The sequence below is a fragment of the Vitis riparia genome, chromosome 12 (assembly GCF_004353265.1).
Source record: "Vitis riparia cultivar Riparia Gloire de Montpellier isolate 1030 chromosome 12, EGFV_Vit.rip_1.0, whole genome shotgun sequence".
In the NCBI taxonomy this organism is placed as follows: domain Eukaryota; kingdom Viridiplantae; phylum Streptophyta; class Magnoliopsida; order Vitales; family Vitaceae; genus Vitis; species Vitis riparia.
The window spans coordinates 16,622,067-16,637,140 of record NC_048442.1 but is presented as its reverse complement, the minus strand read 5'-3'; the positions used below and the strand labels follow the sequence as shown (position 1 = coordinate 16,637,140).

Below are 15,074 nucleotides of genomic sequence, written 5' to 3'. Positions count from 1 at the left end.
TGATTTATTATAAAAATTTTTATTGAATAAAAAATTAAAATATTCAATTTTTTTTGTAAATAGAAAAAATAATCTGTTGATTTTTTTTTTTTAATTTTTTAATGCTTAATAAAAATAAGATATTATAAAAACAAATATTTTAATACTTAACAGATAAACATTAAAAAATTATTTAAAAATAAAGTAAAAACAACCACCACCGAAGACCTTTTTGGTAATATACAAAACCCTTGATAATGTTGCCTATGACTTCTAAAAGTAGACACCCAAAAATCAAAGACATTAATTTTACAATTATTTAATTGTTGAGAAGGTTGTATTTAAAATCCAAACCATCCAAAAAACATCGACATTTCTCAGATCCCCTTCCTCTATCAAACCAGAAGAAGAAGAAGAAGAAAGAAAAATGGGAGTCGTGACGAAGCTCGCTGACGCATTTCTGTTCGTCTTCTTCCTTTTGACCGCGGTGTTGGCGCCGCTCTTCGACGCCCAGTCGTGTCTACCTGAAACCTTCTTCCCCAAATCGCTGGTGGACCTCAAAGACTGGTACAGCGTTGAGTACGGAGACTACATAGTGGCCGAGAAGCCTGGATTCTTCGTGGGCCTCATCTGGCTGGAGCTTTTATTCCAGTGGCCCCTCTCTCTCCTCAACCTTTACGCCGTTGTCACCGGAGCTGCCTGGTTCCCCACCACCTGCTTGATCTACGGAGCCTCTGTTCTCGGTTCCATGGTATTTCCTCTTCCAATCTTAATTTTTTTTTATTATTATTATTTCTCGTAGGTTTTTGATTTCGGATATCTTAACAAATCTTATATCTTGTGTTTTTGTTTGGAAAATGAATGTTTTCAAAAAATTGGTTTTTCAAAAAACAATTTTCAAATTATTTTCGATACAAATTCTTCATGATTTTGGAGTTGAAGTGGAGGTTTGGATTTGCAGGCAGCTATAATAGGAGAATTGGTGACATCGGGCAGGGCATCGGAAACGCTGCTGATGGTGTACTACCCTTTCTTGGGGCTTGCTGTCTTGGCCATTTTACGCGGTCTGCTCTCACGCTCCTCCGTCAGGTCTACTCCCACCTCTGCCAAAGGACTAGCCTCTAGGAAAAAGAGGGCTTAAAGGCCTGCTACTGACTCAAACTTTGTACTCCTCTGCTTTCACTCAACTTGATTGTTATGATTTTCCCATTCAGAGTCTCATCGTATTGAGGAAACCCTTGTCAGTGATTGGACTCATTCAAACTAAGCTCTTTGGTAATCATTTACCTTTGAGTTTGTGTTCCATATTTTCGTTTCCCATCAGGGTAAGGCCATGTTTGTTTACTCAAAATTTTGATGGAAAAACGTGAGGAAAAGAAAATCCATGTTTAATCCTTCAAATTTTTGAGAGAAAATATAAGTAAAAAGAAAGTCATAAAAAAATTTGTTGTGGGTCTCCGATAAGACTTAATAATATTTATTATTTAATTAGTTAAATTGATTTTAAATTAAATCATACTTAAAAGCCTTAACTTAAAACTTATTTTTTACTTTTTAAGTATTAAAATTATTTGATAAAATTAATTTAAAATTTATCTTATGTTATCAAATTAATATATTTATTCTTGTAGTTATAATTAATGTTTATTATTATTAAATTTAGTTAATATTTATTTTTATTAATCTTAAATAATAAATTTATTTATTAAACTTTTATGCTTAAAGTATTTTAGATATATAACATAACTATATAATTTTAGTTATAAAAAAAAGTTATAAATATGAAATCATGATTGTTAAGTACATCCTTATTAGATGTGAGTAAAAAAATAAATTAATTATTAACTTAATATTATAAATACTAAATTATTTTATAAAACATATTTAATATATTTAATAACTTAAATTATTAAATCATTTTAAGTCGTTAATATAATTTCCTAAACATCCTTAGTCCTAAAAATACAAAGAAAAAATAATTTTTAAATATTTAATTTTACTATATAAAACATGAAAAATGAATATAACTAAAATTAATTTAAAAAATTATACATTTTAGAATTGCTTCATCTTTTTATGAGTTAAGATAAGTGAAATATTTTTCCAATAAATTCTACTTTTTGTCCTGCATTTTCATTAACTTATATATTTTTTTTTCTCAAATTTTTGAAAATCAAAGATAGCAAAAAACAATAAATTATTTTTATATACTAAAAATAAATAAAATAATTTCGAATAAAAAGATAAAAATAATTTATTAATTTTAAATCTTTTTTATTTTTTATTTACTTTTTCTCTATATTTTCTCTCACATTTTCTTTCAAATATTTGAAATTTATTTTCTCTTTTTTCTTTCTTTAGTATTTTCATGGAATCAAACACATGCCACATCAAAGAGTGATCTGGGAGCCTAAACTGTAAACATTGGCACATCGGCAATCAAAGAAATTGAGGATATAAATCTGGAAGACTAATGTCCTAAGGAACCCAACCTGCTCAGACTTCAAATATTTCCCAAAATGCAATGGCAATGGTCATATGAAACAAAAGAGATGATTTCCAAATAGAAAGAAATCACTGGGTATAAAAGGTGAAATAAATTCTTGTACAATAACACTAAACATATACTTCTGCACATCCAGGCAATGAAAAGGGTGAAATAAGTTCTGACAAATGAGAAAGGAGTTCACAACAATGGTCAATGGATCAGTGTGATGACAATGAAATAAAAACAAATTAGAAAAAAAATAAAAAATCCTAGATCCTCCCATGATATGAAAATCTAATCAGGTGAAGAAAATGAAAGGGGATGAGAAATCAGCATCCCACTAATGATTTTTCTTTTAGATTTTAGGTGATTCATTAGTCAGCATGATATAATCCATCCACCAGACTTCCTGGTGCCAAAGTTGAGAAACTAGGAAACCAAAATAATTGACAAAAATGTTTTCACCTTCCTAAAACATGCAGCATTATGGAAAACCCTCTCAGCTTCACTCACATCAAATACAACAAAATATATCATTAGCAACCAGGGAAATTGTCTGGCCACAACCATAGTCTTGAATTCTTCTGCAAGCAAACCACCTTACCATCTAGCACATGCCATAGCATTACCCTCAATCCGTTGAGTTCTCATGTAGGATTACATACTCACGGCTGCCAATTCATCAAAAGAAATGGGGTATGAAGGTCAGAACTATAATCTGAAGATGGGAAAAGTTATAAAGCATGCAATGGCAACTACAACAAGTGGAAAGGCTAAGTTGAGTGCATCAGGTTTTCAAATGGTATCATAAGAATGCACATGATAACAGATTATCACCACAGTTGCCACAAAGAAACAAATCCATAGAAACTAGATATATGGCCAACAAATATCAACAAATCAACCCATTTGCCCAACAGGCAGTTCTTTTGTGCATCATGCTTCCGGCTAAGGGCAATTTGCTCATTAACCCTTCCTACAGCTTCACACTCTGGAGGAGTGAAAGTTCATTTGCTAATATTTAGTAATTATGTGCATTAGAGAGGTATGGTCAAGGTAAAGCACAGCTTTGAGAAAAATAATCATTTTGGCAAGATTACAAAATGGTAAAGACAAAATTGATGCAAAATGGAGAGCATGCATTCTCTTCTAGGATGAAAATGAGATTCACCCTTTTATATTACAAAGAATCTGTATTTGCAAACTAACATAGCTGAGAAAAAAGCATAGGAAGTCACCCAGTTTGCCTATGGAAACAAATTTTTATCGACCGGTTGTTTTCATGCTTTTGTTTTTGGGTAAAACATATGCCAAGAGAATCTTCTGTAATAAATCTCTATTTTCGTTCATGTGCTAGGCAATTGTGTGTATATACCAAGGAGAAAGATAGTTTAAAAACCCTGAAGAGGTTGTTAGATCTCTCCCTAATATGGCTATGAGTACAATAGCAAGAATGTTGCATATTCTTGACAACTATGAGCATATTTCATAGCTGATACATGCAATTATCTACATGAATTGAGTTTGTCCATAGAAAGGCAAAAACAGACAAACAAGATAAGGTATGCCATAACTTCAACCATCACTCATTTTCTATCCTCAGACTAGTCCGCCAACCTTCCAATGTGATAGAAAAGGAAGCCAGAGGACATGTCCACAGTATTTTGTATTTTCATTTCCAACTTCATGAAAGCTATCCTCCCCCCAAGACCAGCAATTCCTCTCTTCCCCAGGAAAAGAAAGAAAAACCTTATTTACTTGTCATGATGTATACCACAATTGCAGTTAAAAATTTCCAATCAAGGAGAGAAAAACAAAACTGAAATATGTCAGCACAGGATCGACAAAGTTTACATGCCAAAGCAGGGATAATGGAATGAATAGTATAACAGATCACAGCAATCAAAGAATATATCTTTACTCATGGCATACCTACTGTTACCAAATTTAATAGTGTCCTTTTCAAATAGTTCATAGTAGCGCTGAGGTTCAATGCGACTATCCTGAAAGCACAAAGAGAAAATGTTAAAAGGAAAAATGAAATGAGAACTGGCTTCAGACATGGTCAATTTTTCATATCCACAAAAACCACACACTCATGTGCATACAAATTCACATGATTGGTAAGATGGAGTTTAATGACAAGCTTACATTAATGAAAGTTCCATTTGTACTTCCCAGATCCATCAAGTAAGGCCTAGAGCAGCAGAAATTCAAAACAATTAGACTTGAGAAGCACTTTGTTAAAGAAGTTGACAGCAAAAAGGCATTCCTTTTTAAATTAGTCCAAGGATCTTAGCTTACCGGACTTGTTTTGATAACATGCCATCAGGTTGCTCTTTTTCAATTTGCCTAATCAAGAGTAAACAAACAAATAAAATAAAATAAAAAGTTGGAAAAACAATAAAATCAAATCAAATTATGTTCTACCGGAACTGAACAACAGCATGTTGCTTGCTGCAGGAAGGGTGGTCTGTGGGAACATCTGCCACCCTTCTCTCTCTCCCAAAAAGATAACAGCTCTGGCGATGTATGTAAAGGGGCTCTGTTCATCAGAATATTTGCTCAGAAAATCAAAGTGATAAAGCAACAAGAACATGAAAATGACCCAAATCAAGATATCACATGCTACACGGAATTGAAAATTTACATAAGAACAGGCAAATATACCAAAACAAACCAATTGAAGCCAATCACCAAACCACCTTTTTGCTGCTTATCAAACTTCCCAGCTTTCCACAGCCCAATAAAAGATTTTTAACTGAGGAAGGAAAAACCCATTGCACCCCAAAAATTGCAAGCAACATATCCCACAAACTAAACAGCCCTTCATTTATGCTTGTTCACCTCTTACAAGGTAAATCCAATACATATGGTGATCAAAACAGAGGATCTGAACTTGTAAATGAATGGGTCCTATTTCAGGGATCTACATAGGAAAATGTTAAAACAGTTGCACAAAATGAGGCCATTTTTTCATAAGTGATCTATTTTGTTACTTTTATCTAAAAGGAAAATGCTGTCGTATTACACAGTTCAGATTGTTTGTAACTGTTGTGCAGCAACTTTTATACTCCATTTAAGGATCAACCTACCAAGAATAAGCTATGTGTAGGACTAGAGTGCTAAGGAATCCAGTAAACAAGATATCCAACCAAACAGTCAGAACAACCACTACTTTGTAACTTTGGCATCCCTAGCTATGTTTGACTGACGAGTTCTCATGCAAAGAATACTCATCTGACTGAGAAGGCAAAGGTGTCTTTAACACAATTTCTCTCTCTCATCTTTCCAATGATAAAGATGTATATAAGCATCCCAAAAGCAATTACAATAACTTACATGAGCCTTGTAAGACTCTGAATACCTAATGATCATGTAACTATAAAAATTTTAGTACTTTGCCAGTGATGCATTCCAGTTTTTATTAGAGCATCATATATCATATCATATGGAATAAATTTTTAAAAAGCAAAAAATAAAAGAACACCATCTATGGTACAATGTGTGAAAATCTGAAGATGGAAGTAAATGAAAAATGAATCTAGACATAACCGAGAAATAACACTGAGAATAGAGTTATGAGTAGATGAAATGAAAACATAAGTGCCATTAAACTAACCATTGAGAACTTCACCAGCCTTAAAAACATAGAGTCGCCATCTTATATCTGGTTTTCGAGCTTCAGGAGGTTCAGTGAACAACAAGGTGATACCTGACATGAAGAAACTTCTGATTAACAAAGTCGTACAGTACAATCTCAACGACCATAGGACCATTTCTCAACTGCAAAACAAATTAGTTGGATCAAATTTTAATACTGAGAGTGCAAGCATGATTAAGTTCTACCTGTATAGAACAGGACATAGGATAATTAAAATCCAAACATTGTAGTGGTATCCTTCCACCTTCATGTTTACATTTTATGGAAGTGCCAGGCAGTGATGGCCACAGATGGGATGGATTTTAGTAAGTAGGAGGAAGCAGATTAATTTTTTAATTGAACATTAGCATGTAAATCAATTGTTTATCATATCCTTGACAACCTTCAATCATTTAGATTTTATTTGTCTACCTGGAAATACATTTTCCAGTTAAGAACTTGGATATCCTTGAACAACCTGGGAAATCATTTTTGAGATTAATAAAGCAGTATATCCATCTCCACTTATATATATTTGAATCCTGAAGGATCTAATCATTTAGAAGTTGTAAACGAGACTGAGGGTAAGGAAGCGATAAAAACCGTCTAGGATGGAAGGTCCTCCAGGGTATTTTTACCCTGTAAGGAATACAGTGCCCAAGTTTACTGTTAAGATGTGAAAACAAAATGGAAAACAGAGCTGACTTTTAAGATTCAAGTAACACTGTTTCTCTGCTAGATGCCTTTCTTGGAATTCTCATTAAAACTTTCCCTAAAAGGACCTTCCATTGTGGAAAACTCTGCCAAACACAACATTAGTTTTTAGAATGAAGCTCACACCTGCCAAAACTGCATAAAGCTTTCAGAAACTGAGTCAACAGACATATGTGCCATTATAATGGTAAGCAAATTCTCTATGAAACAGCTCTCACTGGAAATCAACATATGGTAAGACCCTTCATGGTGTGGAAGAAGGCTAAATCCTGAGAGAGAAGTAATTGAAACTACAACGAGCATCATGATTTGGACTGGATCTCTGGTGTGGGTGTGGACCATGTGGTGCTTCAGCACACTTGATGTGTTGTGTGACCGTGCATTTGGAGGTTGATCTTACATGTAAACCCACCCCCACCAAAAGGAGAAAAGGCAACTAGAACAACAATCATATAGCATGCTGCACCACTCTTTACATACAGAAATAGGAGGAGATGTGCCAAACACCGAACCTCCATCCAAAATGCAGACACAAACTATGAAAAAGAAATGAAAGAAATAAAGGAGAAAAACAACTATAACAATCATTGTATAGCATGTTGCGCCATTCTTCACATATATACAGGAGGAAGTGTGCGAAAGAAGCCATCCATAAAGTTTGCAAGAAGGAATAGAAATATAATTGTATAGTATGTTGCAGCAATCTTCACATACATAAATAGGAAGGGGGGATGGATAATGCCAAATAGGTGCTACTTGTGCAAACAAGAAGAATCAGTTGATCATTTACTTATTCACTGTGCCAAAGCAAGTATTTTGTTGCATCTATACTTGTGTTTGGTGTGACATGGGTGAGGCACTCCATGGTTAGAGAGAACCTTCTAAGTTGGCACAGTTATTTTGTAGGGGGAAAAAGGAAGAAATCTTGGAGGGCAGCCCCCTCATGTCTATTGTGGACTCTTTGGAAGGAGAGAAACAGGAGGTCAGTTAAGGATAATGAGAAGCTGAAGCAAACTATTAAATATTCTTCTATAGCCAGTTTCTTGGAATGGGTTAAGTTGTATATAGGCTTTGTAGATTGGTTATGTTTGAAGTAAGGAGAAGGAGGTTGTTTTTTGTTTTCTCTTTCCTTGTTTTGCCTTTTGACATATATTATATACCTTGTGTGTACTTTGTTGTGATTTTTAAGGCACTATTAATACATTCTCTTTTATTGCCTATCACAAAAGAAGAAAAAAAAAAAAGAAGAGGTGTGCCAAGCAAAGAATGAATTAAACATGACACAGAACAATATATTCTACAAGGAGGGAGAGAGGAGAGAGGAGAGAGGAGAGAGAAGAGAGAAGAGAGAAAGAGTAAAGGAAATAAATGAAAGAGAATACCGGGAGCTAATATCAAATTACCAAAGCTCACAACAGACCAGCACAAAGCATCGAAGTAAAAAGGTGCATATCCTACCACTTGGAACATTGTGATGACCTTCTGTCAAATCTTCTTTTTCCTCATATTAGTAGGGCCCCATTTAATGGGCCCTGGAGCCTGACTCAAGTAGCAAATGGTTTGGGTGGGGATGATGGGATTCTAGGATTGGTTCCAAAGAAATACATTCTTAATAAATAAATAAATAAAGAGCCCTTTAAGTACCCCACAGAAAAGAAAGTGTGAAATTTTTTCGTCAGAATTTTGGGCCTCACCTCTAACACGATTGGTTTCTGAGGCAAGCTTTCCAGACAGCTCAAAAGAAGGTTTTTGCTGCAAATAATTACACACATGTTAGGCAACAAAAAAGAAAGACTGCAGCAAACAGCCTTACTTTAAAATAATGAAAATGCTCGGTTACGTGTCTAAGAAATATGCCTACTCATTGCCTTTGATTTTATTTCCAGGTGATTGAACACTTCAATACATTTTATTTATGTGAATGCAGCAGATGATCGATACACTTCAAAGCGGCAGAACCAAGTCAAATCATTACCTTTTGTTTTTCTTCTATGGCCTCCTCTGCAGCATTCATCTTTGCTATTGAGTCATCATCCCTGCACAAGGAGATAACAAATCATCACAATTCCTACTGTAATGATATTGCTGCCGTTTGAACAGAGATTTTGCAAGTCAAGGAAAACTAAGTATAAACAAGATAATGAACATACCCTGCTATTGGGATTTTCTAATAATTCATAAAAATTAGCATAATCTATCAAAATATTTGAAATAAAAGAAATCAATTAACAATAGAGTTGAGACTGAAGATGAATGATTTGGGAAATATTCCAATAACATTTCAGAGGATAGGCTAAATGTCTTCTGGTGGAACCAGAAAACAAGATCAGTGTGGCAAAATTGAAAATAATTAGTATGAGATACTGTTCATTATCATGGACTTATTATTAAAAATTGGTCACTGAAATTACAGAGAAGAGGCAAAATGTTTACTTTTCTTGATACAGAGAATGATGAACCAATGAAGGTGCTAACTTGCTACTTTCTAGAACAGATCTAATTAATGTTTTGAATTTTGCTAGCTAGTTTAAGCTCCAGTCAAGCATCTTGATGTTCAAAGGAAGAAAAAGCTTCACACATCCATGCAATACAACTAATCAGACGTTAAGTGAAAAAAATACATCAACAGGCAACTCACCGCTGTTGTTTGGCTCCTCTTGAGTTCGTACCCTGAAAAAAGAATTGGGTCAGTGGATTTGATTTCAGCACAAGAGTACTTTTTTTTTCATAGGTAATTTCAGCACAAGAACATTTGATTAGTCAAGATCATAACATTAATCACTTAATCAACTACAGAGAAAAAAGAATTATTGATGGGCAACTACATGGAGAAAAAATAAGCACTTGACAATGATGAAGTGATGAATTTCATTCTAAATTATGAATGCAGACCATGAGAAAAATGCAGACTACATCTAGCAATTAAAAGAGGATCAAAAAGGAAAAGGAACAATAAAAGATTAACAAATTTAAAGGATAATGGGGGGAAATTTTTTTTGGCAGGACCTTTGTTGGGAGGATCATTCCTTCTATTTAAAGATCCTCCACTTCATGAAAACTGTATAGAGTTCATAGTTCACTTGTTGACCAAGTTCACATTCCTTGTTCTCAAGGTTGACCTTCGCATTACATTTTTCCCATGACCAATGAAATCATGTGTTTTTTGGATTGTCTTAAGGCCAGCCACCTTATCTCCATGTATTTGTGTTCATTCATATTCTAATACTTACCTGATTAGGCACAAGTAGGAATAATAAGTTTGAGTTGGGCTGCTCCTCCCCACAAATATTTTCCTGTGACACTCCATTTTCAAGGTTCTTGAGCAGGTTGTGGTAAAGTGACTTAAAGGTATGCCATATGGATATGGGCTTTTATCTGGTTCTTTTGGCATGAAGGACAAGAGATTTGTTTTCCTCATCTCATCAGAGGGCAGTTCAGGAATGGCAGCATCTCTAGGATCACATTTATCCAATTAAGCATAATTCCTCTAACACTTATGTGTGGAACAATCAAGCAAAGCAAAGTGTTAGCATGTTGGAGAGTCCAAATAAAGCTGGGAATGGGCTGATGCCATATTCTAGGAGAGGGTGATTCATCCATTGTTCTGGTAAGCCAAAAAGGATTTTCAATGTTCTTCAAAAAGCATGCACTCTATTAGGAAAAATTATGGAATCTTACCTCTGGTGAAACATCTTTAAATTGGATTTACAAGTCATATGATTCTATGTATAAGGAACCCAATTAAGAGTAGCAACTACATTAGGATTTTTGGGGCTTCATTAAAGGGCATAATATCTTTCAACTCCTTGTAATCCACATTTAACTAGTAAAATTTCATTTCTGATAAGAAAAGGGATTTGAGACTGCAACCTGCAATGTGTGCTTTTCAGGACCTTTTTTTTATCTATACGGTAATTGCACAATAGATGATTAAAAAAATCACGAATTCTTTCAATGATTTGAAAAAAAAAAAACAAAAAAAAGTAAGAAATGACACACACCTCATCATACCCATTCTTTGCATCTCTAGGAGGTGAGTGCGAACCGTGTCTGCCCCGATGATGATGAATTGTTGGAGAAACAGACCGCTCTCGCTCACGCCTTGATCTGGAAAATTCCCCACCAGCATTGTCCTTCTCTGACCTCCTCTCAGCTTTCTCCCTAGGAACTTCTCTTTCTGAACTCTTTTCCCTGTGCCTAGCCCGTTCTCTGTCCTTACTACCATTCTTCTCATATTCCTTCTCAGTTACTTTCTCAACTTCTCGCTCAGCCTGGGCTCGTTTCAATCGTCTAGTGCGCGGGGAAGGAGAGCGTGGCAGTGGAGAATTTGACTCAGCATGCCTAGGAGACCTAGCATGACTGGACCGTTTCTCTCGGTCTGGTGACCTTGTCCGGTGAGAAGAACTATTTTTAGCAGGCGATTTTGATCTCCGGGAGCTTCTGCGTCTGCCGGGAGATCTTTCTTTCCGAGATTGACTCCTTTTGTGTGGAGACTCTCGTCCCCTCACTGGAGAAGCTGACCGGTCTGATGAATGTCTTGGCATTGATGATATCTAGGGAAGCAATGAACTTTTCTTTATAGAATACATTAAGGAAAAATAAATCCAGTGATCAAAGAATAAATTCTCTGAATCAAGATGGTTAGACATGCAGCATGTCTATGTTGTTGTGAGAAAATGTAAGAAAATGGAAAAGAAAAAAGAAAACCACTCAACTGATCCTAATTTAACTATTTAGCATAGCTGGGGTTCTTTTTCATTCTTCACAACCAAGCACAACATAAACACAATTTAAAAATGATAAACACAAAGAAATCCAAAGATTTATTCTCCTTTTTCTTTCATTTGTTTTTCCTTTCAAAACCAAGAAAAACATTTTCTAGGAATGCCAACCAAACAGTACCTTCAAAAGCATAAAGGCAAATGTCAATGCTACAATCAGCAGCGAAGAGAAAGCATAATTAGCATTAGCAAGAGAGGAAGGGAGGAGAAAAGACCAGGGATCGATTGAAACGATAATTACGATGTTGTTTTGGAAGGCAATCTCGAAGTGATTTTCGTGCAATGGCGTTAAGCTTAGCTGTTAAATGCAGATAAAGAAAAGAACTAGCAATTTTGGATTTTGTTATTTTCAGAACCAAAAAAGTTATTTTTCCACTGTTCAATCATTGAACCAGTAATTGAACTACAATCGAATTGATGATATCATAAATTTATAACTTAGTGCCCGTTTGGATACCTTTCTTGTTTTTTATTTTAAAAAACATAAAGTCCTAATAAATTCTATATAAAAGATAGAAGTTCTCGTACAACAAATATAGATTTACTTTATGTCTTTAAAAATCATTTTAGAAAATTTTTAAATTTGAGGAAGTAAAAATTTTTTGTTATCTCAATTTTTTAAATAAAATTTAAAATCATTACCTTTTAGATGTAAGCCTCTAAAAATTCTTGTATGTTATTAAAATGTTCCAACTATTTTCTGAATAAAAAAAATAAAAAAAACACAGGATGCACATCCAAACAGACGCTTGTATAATATTAAAATTAAAAATAATCCTAATAAATTAAAAATAATAAATTCTACTGCAATATCGATATCATCTCTTCTCTTTTTTCAGCTTTTTCAGACACGTCCATGATCAAACCTAAGAAATTTTCAGTGATAGCAACTCCTAATTTCACTATTGCCTGCCAATTATAAAATCTTTTCCAAATCGCTATGCTTCATAATGTTCTAAATAATAAAAACATCCCCACTACATTCTAACACAGATTCTGACCATAGTTTCAATAAGTAAGCAAAGAGATTGAACTCTTTAGGTCTTCATTATTTTTCCCCATATCAATACATCAACCAATTTTCTAGAAAAAAAAAAAAAAAAAAACTAAAAGCCTACAGTTTGAAGTGCGTAAAAATCCTGCATTATAATTTATACAACACCAGAAAGAAGCCAAATTTAAAATCCTCTGAAAACAAAAATGGAAAAAACACATACACTAAAAACACCCTTCAAACCCTAAGTTCCTCTGCCTGGTCAACGGGAAAGATAAGGAAATGCTTCAAAAAGCTTGAAAAAAGAAGTCCATTTCAAAGCATTCCTTTCCCTTCCTACTGCTCTTTCCCGGGAACCAAACACTTCAAAAAAAAAAAACAAAAAAAAGGAAGAAGAAAAGCACTTAAAAATGTAGCTGGGTTTGAAATGCAGCTTTGAATGATACACATGATGGTTAATAACAAGTAAAAAAAAATTAACCAATGTTCATACTCACCCCAAAGCCTGACTAAATTCCTTGCAGAAGGCCACAAAGCAAAAAACCAAAACACCCAGAAGCCTAACAGCACCAGCGATTAGCGACGGCGGCAGGGATTGGAGACGGCGGTCATCGGTTGTCCTAAAAAATCCGGCGCGACAGCGTTGTCCAAGGCTCCAAGCAGCAAGGTGGACTGGGTCGGCGTGACGGCAGCGAAAGCGAAGCTATGGGTAATCCGAAATTGGGGATCTGAGGGCTGAGAGGAAAAAGTGGGCAAGAGACATCAAGACGACGTCGCTTGGCTATTACTCGTTGGATTGGAGATAAACCCTACTGAGCGTCGTTGCTGGTGAAGACGCCATTGAGTTGGTTCTCTCCGGTAAGACGTTTCGGATATTTCTGGAGCGTTCGGACCAGCTTTTGGCCTGGGCCGAAGTTCATTTCGGCTGAGAAGTAATTGGACTGGGCCTGAATTCTCTTAGGTCGGAACTAAGTATGGTGGGCCTAAATTCTCTTAGGTCGGAACTAAGTATGGGTTTGGTTGTGTAGTTGGGCTTAAACATATTGCATATGATTTCTTCCTCTGCCCGGACCAAATCCATGGCTCGATGGTGTAAGGTAAGGAGGGACAAAGCATCTAAGGGTTTGTTTGGAAATAGATCTTAAAAGTACTTTTTTTACTGTTTAAAATAGAAAATTGTTTTCGAACTGAAAAAAGATGGTGGACAAATTTTTTACTAAAATCCTTATTTAAAAGCTTGTTATCAAAATATAATGTTTTTGAGAATAAATTTAAGGTGTTTTTAGATGGTTTTTATAAAGTGTTTTGAGAAATGATTAAAAGCATAGAGAATGTTTAGGTAAATTTTGAATTATATATAAATACACAGAATAAGGTAAGAAAATTGTTTTTCATTGTACATACCCATTTCTCTTGAAAAAAAAAATTGTAATCAAATTGAAATTTTATTGAATTAAAAGAATGGTAGGAGTACATTTTCTATTCTATTTTCTAGTTCCTTTTCTCTAAGTCGTCAATTCGATGGTTCAAAGAAGTTTTATCTTGAATGATTTAAGTTTGATTTGGGTTTTGGTTTGACTTAGTTTAAATCTTCACTTGGGTTTTAACCGAGGGTGGCAATTTGTGTTGATAGGTTGTGTTCATGTCTTGTCAAAAGCTATACACTTGATTAAATACATCAATCCCAATATGATACTAATAACAATCCAATTATGAACCTAAATACAACCTACTTATTAAATGGGTATCACGTCAACCCAAATACCATATGAGTAATAATCAAGTTAAATGTATGAACCTAAATGTGAACTAATTTTTTAAACAGGGTAACATATGACCCATTAATAATTAAGTCAAATTAAATCTTATTTAAATCAATATGATTAACCTTTTAAAATGATATGTTTATGATTATTCAAGGTTAAATTTTAAATGTGTTAAATGTGAGTCAAATATGTTTTGTTTATAAGCCAATTTAATGAGTATAATTATTAAATAAGTTCATTTGAGTCAAATTTCTGTTATGCAAGTGAAGATTCAAATTGCCCATCAAAAAAATGTTTTTAAATACACAAAATTAATCCACTTAGAAAGGAAAGGGACTAAAATCCTTAAATTTTAATTTCTTTTAGAATCCTTTAGCTGTTTGGTGATAAAATTGAGGAAAAGAAAAGGAAAAAACTATAATATTTGCAACTTTGGTTGGTTTGTCGCGTGACAAGCATTAATTATGTATGCATATGCAAGTTTTAACTTAGGGTTGGTGAGGTTTAAGCCTATAATTTAACTTTAGATTTGTTGACAAATGTCTCAAATTTCATAACATCTCTTCTAGTAATGAATATTGTGTGTGTGTGTATATATATATATATATATATATATATATATATATATATATATTGATACTTCTTTGTAAAATATATATTTTTATTGAATAATGAAAATTTTTAGTGGTACTCTATAAATATTATTAGT

General features: G+C 34.1%; 2 protein-coding genes across 3 annotated transcripts; one reads left to right on the top strand and one right to left on the bottom strand.

Annotated features, from left to right (window-relative positions):
* Nucleotides 1–346: 346 nt before the first annotated feature.
* LOC117926948 (sigma intracellular receptor 2-like) lies at nucleotides 347–1,284 on the top strand. Its single transcript, XM_034846284.1, has 2 exons — nucleotides 347–730; nucleotides 941–1,284. The coding sequence occupies exons 1-2, from the start codon at nucleotides 407–409 to the stop codon at nucleotides 1,118–1,120; spliced, it is 504 nt and encodes a 167-aa protein (XP_034702175.1). The 5' UTR covers nucleotides 347–406; the 3' UTR covers nucleotides 1,121–1,284.
* A 1,365-nt stretch (nucleotides 1,285–2,649) lies between these two features.
* On the bottom strand, nucleotides 2,650–13,482 carry LOC117927012 (FHA domain-containing protein DDL). Of its 2 annotated transcripts, none has more exons than XM_034846374.1 (11): nucleotides 13,097–13,482; nucleotides 10,826–11,377; nucleotides 9,463–9,494; nucleotides 8,800–8,860; nucleotides 8,519–8,576; nucleotides 6,090–6,182; nucleotides 4,898–5,012; nucleotides 4,772–4,819; nucleotides 4,619–4,664; nucleotides 4,404–4,470; nucleotides 2,650–3,138 (listed from the first exon to the last, which is right to left on the bottom strand). In XM_034846374.1, exons 2-11 carry the CDS (start codon nucleotides 11,366–11,368, stop codon nucleotides 3,125–3,127), a joined length of 1,077 nt encoding a protein of 358 aa, XP_034702265.1. In that variant the 5' UTR covers nucleotides 11,369–11,377; nucleotides 13,097–13,482; the 3' UTR covers nucleotides 2,650–3,124. The 2 variants fall into 2 exon arrangements, with proteins under 2 accessions (XP_034702265.1, XP_034702264.1); XM_034846373.1 differs by having other exon boundaries at nucleotides 4,400–4,470; nucleotides 13,097–13,481.
* Nucleotides 13,483–15,074: the final 1,592 nt, after the last annotated feature.

Excerpts from the sequence above, each read along its gene's own strand:
- LOC117926948 (XM_034846284.1), top strand. The coding sequence starts at position 407 with ATGGGAGTCGTGACGAAGCTCGCTGACGCATTTCTGTTCGTCTTCTTC. Across the intron at positions 731-940 it reads CCTCTGTTCTCGGTTCCATG|GCAGCTATAATAGGAGAATT; the intron begins GTATTTCCTCTT and ends TTGGATTTGCAG.
- LOC117927012 (XM_034846373.1), bottom strand. The coding sequence starts at position 11,368 with ATGCCAAGACATTCATCAGACCGGTCAGCTTCTCCAGTGAGGGGACGA. Across the intron at positions 8,577-8,799 it reads CCATAGAAGAAAAACAAAAG|CAAAAACCTTCTTTTGAGCT; the intron begins GTAATGATTTGA and ends AATTATTTGCAG. Across the intron at positions 6,183-8,518 it reads AGAAACCAATCGTGTTAGAG|GTATCACCTTGTTGTTCACT; the intron begins GTGAGGCCCAAA and ends TCTTCATGTCAG.